Source organism: Atractosteus spatula, chromosome 15, assembly GCF_055471065.1.
Source record: "Atractosteus spatula isolate fAtrSpa1 chromosome 15, fAtrSpa1.hap1, whole genome shotgun sequence".
NCBI classification, from domain to species: Eukaryota; Metazoa; Chordata; class Actinopteri; order Semionotiformes; family Lepisosteidae; genus Atractosteus; species Atractosteus spatula.
The window spans coordinates 11,411,805-11,426,125 of record NC_142720.1 but is presented as its reverse complement, the minus strand read 5'-3'; the positions used below and the strand labels follow the sequence as shown (position 1 = coordinate 11,426,125).

Below are 14,321 nucleotides of genomic sequence, written 5' to 3'. Positions count from 1 at the left end.
AGTGATAATCCTTTACAGAATAATGAGCTGTGCGTTACAGAGTTCTATCAAATCCTACCTCCCTGTCTGAATTTTGCACCATCATACATTCAGGAAAGCAAATGGTGTAGGGGGACTCTGTATGACCCTGGTGGAGATACTGATGAATAATAGAAAAAGCACAGAACAGGAAACATGTTCTGCATCTGTTTGGAAGCTCAATGAAGGAATTCAGAGAGTCCCTGTTCGTTTGTTTTGATAGGCGGAAAACATACTACATATAAAATACTCTTCTTCCTTTGCAATATACACCAAAGAAGCTTTAACAAGGGGCCATTTTCCTGCTACTGTAATGTTTTATTTCCTTTGTGATCTGAGCAGTGTAATCTTAATCAGGACTGTGATCATGCTTGCTGCATTGTAACAATCTTTAATATTCATGATTTGTTTTAATTAAGAAAAAACTGTTATTAATTACCTGCTTTCAAGAAAACAGTAATGTGTAGCATTATGCCTCATCTAACAATATAATCATCACTGAAATTCTTTTCCCCTTCAAAATGTTCTGCATTGGCTTTATACGAGTTACATGAATTATTATTTAATAGGAAATGTATTGCAGCAGGTTAACCCTTTATGGTTATTGCTCTTATATTGTAGGAATATATAGGTTTCTTTAATAGAAAAATAACTCAGATGTTTTCATTTGCATTTTTTACTGCCAGTAGGATGTAGAAATCCCAACAGGTGCATCGTGTTGAATACTTACATGTTGATTATTCTGTTATTATGTTTTTAAAATGATTTTATCTAATGTGTGTACTGTATATACAGTATTGTTTTATTAGATGTAATTCAATACAGTTTTATATGTTTTTCAAGCATAATAAACAAGAAACATTCACAGAATAATAATTCAGAGTGTGCGCCTTGAGAATGTGGCCAAGATTAATGTTTGTAGAGGCTCATAGTTCACACCTGCTTCTTTGAAAGATGAACTCTGGTCAGTGCCCACCTCAGTTTGGCACTCTAAGGTATTTTGACATTACTTCCAGAAGCCCAGATTCATAGCCGTTTTCTATTGGTGGGGATGCTCAAGTACGAGCAGGCCAAGGATGAATATATTATACTTCTACAGACAAACTTCAGTCTCGCCTTGGCCACTGCTAATACTGTATGTGCTTTCACATTTCAGGTTCAGCTCCAGTGGTCTGCAAAAATACAGAATCATTGTTGAATCTGACACAGTTAAGCATATTTTAGAACCCAATAGAAGAAAGTCAGAGATTTGAGTTTGTCAGAGACTTGAAAGGTTGAAGGAGCCTCTCCTCCTGAGATTGACTGATAAAAACATTCAGTCTTAAAAAATGTTGAAACCTGTTGCCAGATCACTTTGTGTATGTTTACAGCTACTGGTACTGTAATCTCCCTGCATAGAAGAGGAATGTAATTTTTAGTGCAAGTAAACCATGAAGTTTACGAGATAAGAATATTGGATCTGATTAATATGAAAGCAGGGCAACTCTTTCATTTTATACAGAGCATTTTCAAATAGTTAAATATAATAAAACAGAAGTTGCTGTAAATGTGTTTTTTCTAAAGTTTTCACTTCTTTTTTCAGGGGGATCAGGGTTTGATACCTCGAATATGTGAAGGGCTGTTCAGTCGCATAGCCGGAATGACAAGGTGGGATGAGGCTTCCTTTCGGACTGAAGTCAGGTGAGCATCTCTGGGCTGCTGGGATGCTCCTCGGCACTTCATCATTCTAATCTCACACCGCGCAGCCTGCAGTGCAGCCAAACTGTTAATTACTCTGCTCGCCTGGCTTTTCCGGAAAGGACCGTACCCTCATTACTGGGCTACTCCGGAGACGTGGTTGTTTAGCATGTTATAATGAGGTACAAATTATCATGAAGGTCGCTGTAGGGCTTCACATGGGTATTACAGTAGTTAGCCTTCAGCAGCTGTCGGTGGAATCTGAAGGTGGTTGGGGATTGTATCAGAAGAGTTGGGCCATTTCTTTAAAAATGTAGTGAAGGTGAAAAGTTGCGTTTCTGTTCAGCAATCTGTAAGAAGTCTTAAATAATACTTAAGTGAGAAGCAAAGGAAATATCAGTTAACATTTAGCATCACAGATATACTTTGCCGAATTCTGAATGAACTGTTGGTCCTGCTTTCAGCCTTAAGTCAGTAGGGAAATGTGCCTTAATATTGATTAGGAATTGCTCATAATCTAGAAAAGATGAAAAAAATCATTAGTAGCCTCTTAAGTATTGGCATTGTTTGAGAGGCAAAGGCGCTGTTGTTTTTCCTTTTTGTTGTAGTTTTTTGCATGGGTTGATTGAACTAATATACTGTGGACTTTTATCCACAGAATTATGTTCCTGATGCCATTCTTGAGGCTTTTTGGTGTTTTGTGTGATATTTTTTAAATGCTTCGAAGTCATCACTAATATTTAATTTAAGTGTCCATCAAGGAATAACCTTAATTTTTTACAGTGTTTAAGTTAATTTAAAAAATCTGTTTTAATGTTGGAAATTGTTTTTGTACTGCTTCTATATACAGTAGCAATAATTTATATTAATGTACATAAAAAAGAGTGGTTTATCATTCCACATTAGAATCACATGTAAAGCATAGGTGATTTTAAATTAGACAGGTACTTGACTTGAAATAATGGTTCACTGACGGCTGTCTCGTTAATATCTGGTCACTCTTTCAGTTTGCAAATGGAAATTTGCATTTGTGCAAAAGGTTTTGAGGAGAAAAAATCCACGTATCTCCATTGAAACAGTCGGAAAATATAATTTGGAAAGCATAGCTTTACAATGTCTTTGGAAGTTGTTTCTAGCAAGGAAGGCTTTCTGAATGGTTGGCTTTAATATTGCTGTTTAGTGTATTACAATTTCTGCTGTGTGAAGCATCAGAACGTTTCCATTTATTTTATTGACACTGCTCATTGGAGCAAGACTCTTGGGAGATTAGTTTGAATTATGGTTTCATTTGGAGTTGAGGCTCATACAACGATATTACTTCATGAGGATTTAAATGAAAGGACAAAGAGTAAAGGATAGTTATGAAAGATTGATGGTACCTGTGCAGAAACTAATTGTCAGTGCATTTTTTCAGTACAGCAAACTGAAATTTGTATTTAGGCTATTACAGTTTCCATTGTTTGATATTGACAGTTACTTGGAAATTTACAACGAACGCGTCAGGGACTTGCTCAGGAGAAAATCCACCAAGACCTACAATCTGCGAGTACGAGAACATCCAAAAGATGGACCTTATGTTGAGGGTAAGCTGCAGTTACCTGATTGCTTTTGAGAAAATTCATCCATCCCTGCAGAAACAAACATAAATCATGGATTGTTTTTACGTGCATTTTAGTACAATGTTTTTATCTTGCATTGGAGCATGAAATAAAATAAAATAGGCTCTGTCTGGGGCTCTAGACTTGTAATTGGAGGGGTGGGTGTGGGTGAGGCCATTGCTGTTGTACCTGGAGCAGCAGGGTACTTCACACTCATTGCTTCAATAAAATGCCCAGCTACAGTATGTAAATGTAAGTTGCTCTGTATAAAAGCATCATAATAATAATAATACTCACTTTGCTAAATGCCAGCTACATAGGATATTCCGTCTGCTTAGTTGAAGTTCCATTATTGCCAATTACCAGCCGTTTAAATGTCAAAAATAAAGTAGTGTATTTTTATGAAAAGAGGGCTACTTAAAAATTACTTAAGTATTGTAAGTCAGTTAAGAGCACCCTGAGAAAAATGCACAATAAAGGTCTTTTGGCAGCAAATACTTGAGTATCTAGAATGTGAGTTGGGATTTCTAGCAGGAGTTGTAAAGCCTTGTTTTACATCCATCCAGATTTGTCGAAACACCTGGTTCAGAATTACAGTGATGTGGAGGAGCTCATGGAAGCTGGAAATATTAACCGAACCACTGCCAGTACAGGGATGAATGATGTTAGCAGCAGGTCCCATGCCATTTTCACCATCAACTTCACTCAGGCAAGTGGACCGAAATGAACATTAATTCCTTTCCTGCGAAAGCTTTTCCTTGTCATCCCTGATAGCTGCCATGCTGTCTTATACCGTACTAATTAGCACACTTCCTGATATGGATATGGCAGCCATTGGGGTGGATCAGCCAGCACATGTTATCGCCCGCCGAGCTTGCTTCAGACAAGCCTGTCAAAGCAGTTTGAGGAATCGTGGCGCATCTTTCTTGAGAGAAAAATGAATTCATAATGTTTTAAAGAGTTTTGTCTTTTATTTGTCTGTACACCTTTATTGAGTATGTATATACTCATTATTTGCACATCCTTAAGGCATCCCAAACATTTTCCAGATGGATTTGTTCGGAATATCTGTTTGGTGCATTATGTCTCTTTAGTTCTTTTATATAACATTCATGTCTGATGTTTCACTTTTCAAAGGAGTTAAAGCACAGGTATATCTATTATGATATATAACTGCTGCTTAAACAAAGCCTTTATTCAAATGTGAACAATTATAACGACTTATTACATTTGTGTGTTTGCAGATGGAGGTGTTGAATTTCTTACTTTCACACAGTTAAACGTGGACTCTTATTGCATGTCCTATAATTCAAACGAAAATCCGTATTATTCCTTTAGTATCAGAACTGCATTTTACGAGCCCTTATTTCTTTTATGAACCAGAGGTTGCACTCTTTGTCCTTAGCTCAATTGCGGTCTTCTGTTTCCAGGCTAAATTTGATGCCGAAATGCCCTGTGAAACAATCAGTAAAATTCATTTGGTGGATTTGGCTGGCAGTGAGCGAGCAGATGCCACAGGTGCTACAGGAGTAAGGTTAAAAGAAGGAGGAAACATTAACAAATCACTTGTCACTCTGGGAAATGTCATTTCTGCTTTAGGTAGGTACTGTATATCTAGTTCAATATAGAGCAATAATCAAGTATTACTTGGCATAGTTAAATGGATTTCTTTCTTCATGAGTAAGTGTGGTTTATCAAAGTATAAACATCCCCACTCATACAGGTACATGTTAATTATGTATGCATCACTATGACAATTTCATTAAATATTTAAATAAATATTTTTATTTTGAATTGTAGAAATATTTTCAAAGAAGCAAATTACTTGACTTATAACAATAAATCCTAAGTTTAATGTCTAAAATATACAGTACTGTATGTTTTGTGGTATTTGCTTTATGTGTTTTGGATGATTTGTCCTTAATGACCAGATACATAAACTATTACACACAGTAGCTCAGTTCAGTCACATTATTCCTTCAATGTAATTAATTTTTTAGTTTGATGTTTGGTGACACCTCTTCAAAAGTGTACTCTGTTCTTTATCTACCTGTAGCTGACTTATCTCAGGAGGCTGTGAGCTCCCATGTAAAGAAGAAACAGGTTTTTGTGCCTTATAGAGACTCTGTATTAACGTGGCTGTTAAAAGACAGTCTTGGTGGAAATTCTAAAACTATTATGATTGCAAGTAAGTATATATAATTCTATGATACCTTCAAGGTTTTAATGCCAGTCTTGTTTTCATGGTTTCAAAGATATTAATATAAAAGCCTGCGTCTATGTATTTGAAAATGAATTTATGGATTCTTCTCTTGAATACTCGATTAAAGTCCCATTGTCACTGATCTAACGGAAGACAGAAATAAAGTTCTGCTTTTCCCTTTCAAGTGCATAACTATATCAAATTAAATTCTGTTTTTTCCCTTTTTTGTGTGTTTTACTTACACCTGAGTACTTTACTGGGAATGAATAAAAGGACTTTGAGCATCCTCTCATTATAACTGAGGCTAAGTTACATTGTACTTCTGGAATATCCTGTAGTGCTGTGGTTTGGAAACATTGGAAAGGTCACATTTTGTCACATTCAATAATTTTAAGGTTTTCAAGGTGTCTTCTTTTTTTTTAGCTGTCTCACCTGCTGATGTCAACTATGGGGAGACATTAAGCACACTTCGCTATGCAAACCGAGCCAAAAACATCATCAATAAGCCAACCATTAATGAAGACTCCAATGTTAAACTAATCCGTGAGCTGCGGGCTGAAATAGCACGGTTAAAAGCACTGCTAGCACAAGGCAACCAGGTTGGTGTTTATGCCTGCTTGCTGATGTTATTTTACAACATTGTATTGGAAAAAAATAATCTCTTTGAATAGTACTCTTTGTAATGGTTAAACAGTGTGTGTTGATAACATAATTAAGAAATGAATTAAAATTAATTAGTGCATAATACTGAAATAGAGAAATTCAGAAAATATATCTTCATTGGCTTTTCAGTCTGGCATGTTGTCAATTAATAAAAAATTAGAATGAATTATTTTTTACTGAAGATGTTACTAACAGTTTAGCATAGGTTGTTTGCTTTCTTCTCATAAACAACTGCACTGTTATTTTCTTTCTTAGATTGCACTTTTGGATTCTCCTACAGCTTTAAGTATGGAAGAGAAGCTTCATCAAAATGAAGCCAGAGTAAGTTAATGCCAGTGTGTTATTAGCTGTCCAAATAATGGCTTATTCTATACATTTTAAAGAATTGATTTACTGAAGAATTATCTGTATGTGTTTGCTTGTGCTTAGCTGTATTTTTTCCCCCTCTTGTTAATTCCAGCACTAATTTAAACTATTAATGATTATGCCCACAAGAAACTGCAGGATTTTTTCAGTGAGTGGAAAATATGCAATTGATTTTTTTTTCTTTTTTCTTTTTGCTGTAGTTGTTTATTTAAAAAATCTTTTCAGTTCCTTTTACAGTCTGACAGATTTTGTCTTATGAAAGCAATTTCTACTTGGTGAACCCCTTAATTCCTTATTGTTACTGACTGATGTACATCTTAATAGGTAATAGAGCTGACAAAGGAATGGACAAACAAATGGAATGAAACTCAGAACATACTTAAAGTAAGTGAAGTTTTTTTAAACATCTGCATGTAATGGTTTAATGCAAATCTCAATATGTAAATTGCTTCAATGTGTCAATTTCTTATGTAATTTTGAGAAATGATGTACGTCTTGTTCACAGAAGCACTATTTGCTTCTTGGCAGTATTGCTTTGCAGTTATCCACCTACAATATATGCATATTGTTTGTTCATTTAAGAACAGGATCTTAATATAAAATGTGAGTACCACACCCTTAGATCAGTGGAAAAACCTCAAATAAAAGACAGTGATGCGGTCATATAAACTACATCATCAACAACAATTCAATAACTGTGAATTTATTAGTTAAACGTGATAAGTTTATCCTGAATCTCAGTATACTCCATATAGTATAGTTGACATGCAGAATACACACAGTATTGTGACCTTTACTCAACTACGTGATCCATAGTACTGTTCGCTGGAATATCGCCAGATCCATAGTATGTTGCCAGAACAGCATGTGCACTTGGCCTCATAAATTCCTAGTGTTCCCTGAAACTATCTCAATGTCACTGATCCACCAGAGCTGCTATGGTGTGTTATCTCCCTAAACCAGCAGTAACCTTCCACAGGCTACAATACTGTGGGTCTCCCGAGTGGCTCAGCTTGTAAAGGTGCGCACACGAGCACAGGTGAGGCTCTGTGATCTCGGGTTTAAGCCTAGGTTCTGTCTCAAGCTGACTGTGACCGGGACTCCCCCCAGCCTTGGGCGCTGTCTCCGCTGCCTCGAAGGTGGGCGGGTCGGCCCAGCCTGCCTACATTTCCTCCCCCTCCCCTGGGTGTAACTGCGAGCCGAGAAGCAAAAAAAAAAACTACAATCAGAATTTTTTTTTAAAATAAAATGATTATTGTCATTTTAATTAATACGATATTAAAATTCCACAGTGTCCATGATACATGTTTCTGCCTTTAATTTTTTTTCTTCTTTTAATGCAGAATCATTTCTAGCCTTCCTTTGAGTATAATTAGCCACGCACCAATAAACCTAATGTTTTGCATAATACAGTGTTTGAGAATTGCAATTTTTTTTGTTTGTTCAAGGGGAACGTGGAAACCTTGACAAATGAATATTAAAAAACTTAACTTGTTTTCAGTTAACTTGTTTTATTGATACAGGAAATGAAGTTATTTTTGTTGATAATAATAGCTTACAGTGCAGGGTATACATTGTAAAAGGTATCTTTTACATATTTGCTTTCATTGGCTTTAGTATTTATGAAAGATCAGCAGTGACTGGAGTTCTACTAGAAGACATTCTGGTAACTTTGAGATGGAGCAGAAATTGTCCACACCGGGATCAACAGTGGACAAGTAGATTATCTGTTTTAACCAGAATTTAATGACTTGAGCACTGTAGGGACAAATTCGATGTTCTGCAAAATACAAAAATATCCAGATTTCCAAATGATTGTCGGCTTCAAATACACTAATAGAGACCATAGCACTGTTATGATCTGTTTACATCATTTAAATAGGGTATCTTGAGATTAATTTCATTTAACACAGGATATTTGTAATGAATGAAAGTTATTTGTTTATAAGGTTCTGTTTGTACGTTTTACTGAGGCTAATATTTTTCCGTATTTATTGATTTATAATAAGTAAAGCACACTATTTTGGACTTTATTCAATTTCTTTCTTGAAGTACATTAATAATTTAATCATAATTTTGAAGAGGCGGTTTGTATTTTCTTTGTTGATGGTGCAGAAAAGACACTTAATATTGTTCTCCATATGCAGATCAGTGTTTTAAATAATAGCAGACAGCATATATTTTATATATACTGTCCTGGAAAACTGAAATACTAAGCACTAACACTGTCTTGTACATATGTTATTAACTTGCAAAAATTTAATGTTGCATTTTTGATGTTATCTGATGGAATCATACTTATTTTAGTTTTTTCTCCTTTCGGTGCGCACACTATTGTCGTGAGGCAATATAATTTCACAATTTTGAAATACCAGATTGTGCAGGCGTTTTGATTGTTTTTGCAGCATAACCAGAAATGTAAATAAAGATGCTAGACGTCGACAAAAACTGAATTTGAATTGGAAAGAAATATCATTTCCAGGAAGGATCTATCTTATACTTCGAAAGCGGGAAATGACAGAAAAAGTATTGTTCAACTTTGATTTTCTATTGCATTAGAGATAATAGATAGTTTTAACAGAGTAAGATCAGTTTCATAGTGCTGTGTGGCAATAAGTATACTGTACATCAAGTTTAAAGTCTAAACTATCTTGACTTTATTACAATATCAGTGTGTCAGATAAAAAATAAATATCAGTTCTATTTTGTTCAGTAAGGCATTTAGCTTAAATGTGGGGTCTGATCTGGTTTGTTGGAAAGGCTGGTTGAAATACAGCCTTTTACAGGCCTCTGACTTCCCCTCTGTTGTTTGGAAAGTGAGCTGCACTGAAAGGTAGGATCCTTTTCTGGGCTTCATGGTTGCTTTTGATTTGTCAATTTTATTCCTTGCTATTGACTTGTTTTGGCGCAGTGTTTTGCATTTAGTTTAATTTTCTGATTTTAAGCTCTAAAGAAAATAACTATGCCACCTTAACTGAAGCTATTTTACTTGGATACTGTAAGAGATATTGATGTGGAAAAATGCCCTGTTTTTACTTTGCATTTTAGTAGATTACAGAAATACGTTGATTCTTGTATAGTGAGGGAGTTCTTAATGTTCAGGAAGAAGCAGAAATGACAAAGCTGAACTTGGCATCACTGATTTATTTGGCAACCAATACACTATCCTTCCTTAGGAAAAGTAAATTTAGTTTACATTAAGAATCATCTCAGATCCATAATGGAGTTTAGAGTATGTCTAAAACGAGTAGATTTAAGACAACTTGAGTAACAGATTTGAGTATTGACTTGCCAAGTGTACCACTAGAGGGCAGTGTACTACCACGGAAGCTCATTAGCAACCCAGGGGACAAAAGAGAAACCTTTAAAGATATATCCAAAGAGTCAGGACAGCATTTATGTTTGATTTTACAGTTATTTAGATGAGAATGACTTGCAACAAGCATTAAATCAGCTTAATGACCCAGAAGTCAATTGTTGATTCACTACACATAACTAGAGGTGTAGACTGAATCATAACATAATTTCCCTATATGATGGTGTTTAATTGTTTGTGAATTCTGTATTTTGCTGGTAAACCGTGTAATTAGGTCTCTTATGCTGTTTGATTTACGTATTGACAGATATACAGTATTCATTCTATATGTATTGATGGATTAGACATATGGTAAGTAAATATTCAAATATTGAAGGAGCACCTGCTTATTTTGCAGGCAGCACATTGTATGAAGGAAATCCATAGCTGTTGGTCTTTGGGACCTGTCGCCAGTTCTTGATGCAGAATCTGTTTGTTTAAGCGAGATCCTGTAGTGAGTGACTGAGAATATTCAACACATAATCAATGGGGTTCCACTCCTGGGTTTGGCCAGTCTGTGGAAGTGCTGCAGTGCTCCAGAAGTCTCTTTTCTGTGATTGGATCCACAGGTCAGATACAGCTGTAAGCTGTAAGTCTGTAACTGACTGTAAGAATTTAAAACTGTACTTTTGGCCTGACAGATTATGGGAAACAAGGCCACTGAGGTGATGTGATGTATCCTTGACCAGTCCCTGAGATGGGTGTCCCAGAAAAAGGCACCCCGAGACTACCTCATACAGTTTCTGTACCAGGAATGGGCTGTAACTCTGTAAACTGGGACTCTGCAAACTAGCCATAACGTTCTAATGTCTTGGGGAAGAAAAGGGCAGTATGTTGCATAAACTGGGAATATTCAGTCAGTGCATTGTGTTTTATTTTAGTGCTATCTTGTTATCCCTGTTTAAAATCAGCATCATTGGAGAATTAATTAATGCACTTTGACGAGATGAATGAATAAGAATAAAATATACATTAGTATTTTTTTTCAGAAACATTCATATTTAATCTAAAATGTTACAAGAAAATTGAGTTTGGTGATTAAATACATTACAGCACAAGACCTAAAAAATGGTTGTTTAACAGTTCGTTAAATTTGCATTTGATTGAGCACATTTGAAAACCTGTCTTGTGTGCCTTCTTGGCCTTCAAATAAATAACTTGACTAGTTGATAAACAACATGTCTCTTAGGCTTCCCATTCTTGCCATTTTGATCAAAATAATTTACCTTGACACACCAATGATAAAGAAATGTAAGTTTCAGCACAAAAAATATAATCCTTTTGTGTAGTGAATAATACGAAAATTAAATGAAGCTGCAAATACTTAATTCATCTCTAATCTGAGAACATGTTTTGATTGTATGCTCTCAGTTTTGAGTGACTTGAGACCTTTAGCGGCTTTAATTTTTTTTCAGCTTTTCTTGCTATTTATTTTGAGCATTTACTTTACCTTCTTACATTGGCATAAGTGATACTTTCCTGTCATGTAGCTGTACATATTTTTATAGCATTCTGATTTGCATATGAAACTGTAACCGATGAATTGGACACTTGCACAGATGGTGATTGTGCTTGGGGGTAACTGGGTTTTGTACTTGCAGTTACCACTAAGAGGTAACAAATAACCACCAAACTAAAAGACAGATGAGGACGTAAATGATGGGTAAAGGGTTTGAGTGTGTTTTTGTGAGGGGGTTAGTACTGCCCTTTTCAGCGGTGTTAGAAAGGGACACTTTGATCTTAGCTTTTTTGGAGGCCTTTAAACTTAATTATTTTGCCTGTCAAAATTTGCCTGTCTGTTGACAGCATACAAGGGACAAGTCAGTATATTTTCCAATAACTGTAATTATATGATGGATTGGCCCGCCATTTGTGGTCATGGTAGTGTTTCTCCTCAGACATAAAAAGCAACCCAATTATGGGTTATTCAGGCTATCCCTCAAAGCTGTGCTCTGCAATACCCACCTGTTTTCCAGTGACAAAGAAATTGATTCACCAAATGAGGCAGCGAAATGATGAGGATATTAAACATAGAAGTGCAACTGTTTCTTGGGACAACACTTTCAAAATTTGCTTGCGCTGAGGTAAACTTTGCAGCTCTCCCCATGTAATACTTGAGACTTGAGCCCGTTTCTGACATTTCATTCATTCATACTAAACAATGTACTGTACTTTCCAAAGCATCATAGTGAAGTAAGAAGGAATCAAAAAGATTAGTTTTATTTATATTACTTTAATTCAAATGATTTTACCTTATTCCTGTCAACTTACAGTTTCAGTATAAAGTTCACTTCCCATAAGTGACACTTATCCACTGATTTTTCAGCTGGGATCAATCAGTTGCCTACACTGCATTTCCTGTAAACATCGTTTAAGTTGTGTTGATTCACCTGCCTGTTTTACTGCGAGATGATAGAAATGGCAGAACTCAACAGGTTTAAGATTGTTTAATTATCAAATGATGTAACTCTGTGAGCTACCGCGTTAGGATGGCTGTTAATTAAATTATATGATTAGCTACATATGGTATGTTCATCTCTAAATATTGCCTGCATTAATTAATCTAGACCTGAGGCAATAAATTTAAAATTATATGTTTGGTGAAATGATTTCTAATTAAAGACATTTAGCTCTGAAATTTCTGACCTGCACAAAACCCATTACCGTGTTTGGTTATATGCAAAATAAAAATTCACAGTTTGAAAAGTAGGTTTTGTACCTACAGTATTAATAATACAACCTATTTTAATCGTGCAGTTTCAGAATTTCTATTTCTGGGTAACTTTATTGATGAAAGGTCTTTCAACAACCATTTTGAGAACCAAATATGACTGTATGTAGTTTCAGTAATCCTTTAAAAAAAAAGTGAACCCATTTGTTACAAAGACTGAGGGGCTCGCTTGGCCTTTTCCATGATATACAGATTTCTATATCTGTAAAACACGAATGGATATGGATTTTGCATCCATTTCATGCAGTCTTATCTACAAAGCTATTTTCTCCGCTGTAGGAAATCATTTAAGATCATTTGTAATGGAAAGGACAGCTACTTAGTTTTTCTTTTTGCAGAAACCTCACGTTAACTTGCCTTCCTTTAGAAACAAAAAATGGATTATTTTCCGAAGAGAGGTGCAGAGAGGTAAAGGAGAATGTCTGGGTATGAACTGAACCATACAACACCCTCCTGTTGAGCTTATTAAAGTGATAATCAATTAAAATATTTTTTAAGATGTACTTAGTGTAAATATGTATAATAAATGTGATATTGCAGAACAAAGAATGCTACATATTATTATTATTTCTGAAACAATTTGACGCTTTCATTTCCGTTACCTGATATAAGCCTTTTTTTTATTCCAGCATGTGCAGCATTTATCATGATCAGAAATAAGTTTGTTTGCCATTACTCCCTGTGTGGCATTTGGCCTATGATTCTTGTTGATGTTCCAACAAAACATTCCCGTCATGTGCACTGGACACAAATGCACATTATGCTATTTCTGGATTTCTTTCCAAATGGAACATTGCAAGATTTTGTTTTGAACTAAATTCAGCACCTCAGGTGAAACTCAATTAATTTGATTCAAATCATAGTTGGCCACAATCTTTGTCATTTCCTTTCAGTAAAGACTGCATAAATTCAGACATAAAACAGATCAGAAGAATGGATGTCGTACTTAGTTTTACATTTTGTGACCGTGTTTTTCTGATTCAAGAACTATTGGAATGCTCATCTGTCTGTGGTTGAGTAAAATGAGCTCCTCCTCACTTCACAGCACTGTTCCTCAAAATCCTTTTTTAAATTATTTGTTATTTTTAAGAATCCCTGTGGCTTTTGTGTGGTGTGCTTTTTTTTTTAAAAAAAGAATGACATTTCTGTGCAGATTGCATCAAGAGGGTTAATTCCACTGATGAGTGTTGTTTGCTGAAAGCTAAAGTAAATTGCTACTTTTGTAAGAAGAGACAATTCTTCAGAGGAATGTAAACAGAATTTTAATTCCATATCCAATGTATTTCACATGCAAAATTATTCAGCTGTGGATTGTGAGATTGGATACAGCGTTTACAGAACGGAACATGATAAATAGGAGTTAAGGCCACTTTGTGAAAGTGCTGCATGTCTAGTTCGGAATTCTCTTCATACCAGGTCTCTCTTGAGCCACTCTGTCTCTCGGGGGAAAGGGGACAGCGGCCCTTTATTAGTTTTACAATATTTGTAAATTTTAAAGTGTACATCCTCCAGGATATCCAAGATTTATGGGAGACGTGCTTCCTAACTCGAGTAGTTTGTCTTCCAGGGGATCACGCCATTTGTTTTCATTTTCAAGAAAGTTGGTGTGAATCTCTAGGGAGTAAACAGTTTCATGTTTATGTGGCTCTTTAAATCTCAAGTGCTTGTGCTTATATTGTGCAAAGCTTCTTATTTCAACACTGACTTTTA

The 14,321-nt window shown here is 35.5% G+C and overlaps 1 protein-coding gene across 5 annotated transcripts in view; it reads left to right on the top strand.

Annotated features, from left to right (window-relative positions):
• Positions 1–14,321, top strand: part of kif16ba (kinesin family member 16Ba) — a 96,206-nt gene that overhangs the window by 10,646 nt on the left and 71,239 nt on the right. For all 5 annotated transcript variants that reach the window (XM_088934077.1, XM_088934076.1, XM_088934075.1 and 2 more), the window contains exons 5-12: positions 1,601–1,698; positions 3,169–3,278; positions 3,860–4,002; positions 4,724–4,892; positions 5,350–5,481; positions 5,920–6,095; positions 6,415–6,480; positions 6,850–6,909. In XM_088934077.1, coding sequence (XP_088790203.1) covers positions 1,601–1,698; positions 3,169–3,278; positions 3,860–4,002; positions 4,724–4,892; positions 5,350–5,481; positions 5,920–6,095; positions 6,415–6,480; positions 6,850–6,909 — 954 coding nt within the window. The remainder of the gene's footprint in view (positions 1–1,600; positions 1,699–3,168; positions 3,279–3,859; positions 4,003–4,723; positions 4,893–5,349; positions 5,482–5,919; positions 6,096–6,414; positions 6,481–6,849; positions 6,910–14,321) is intronic.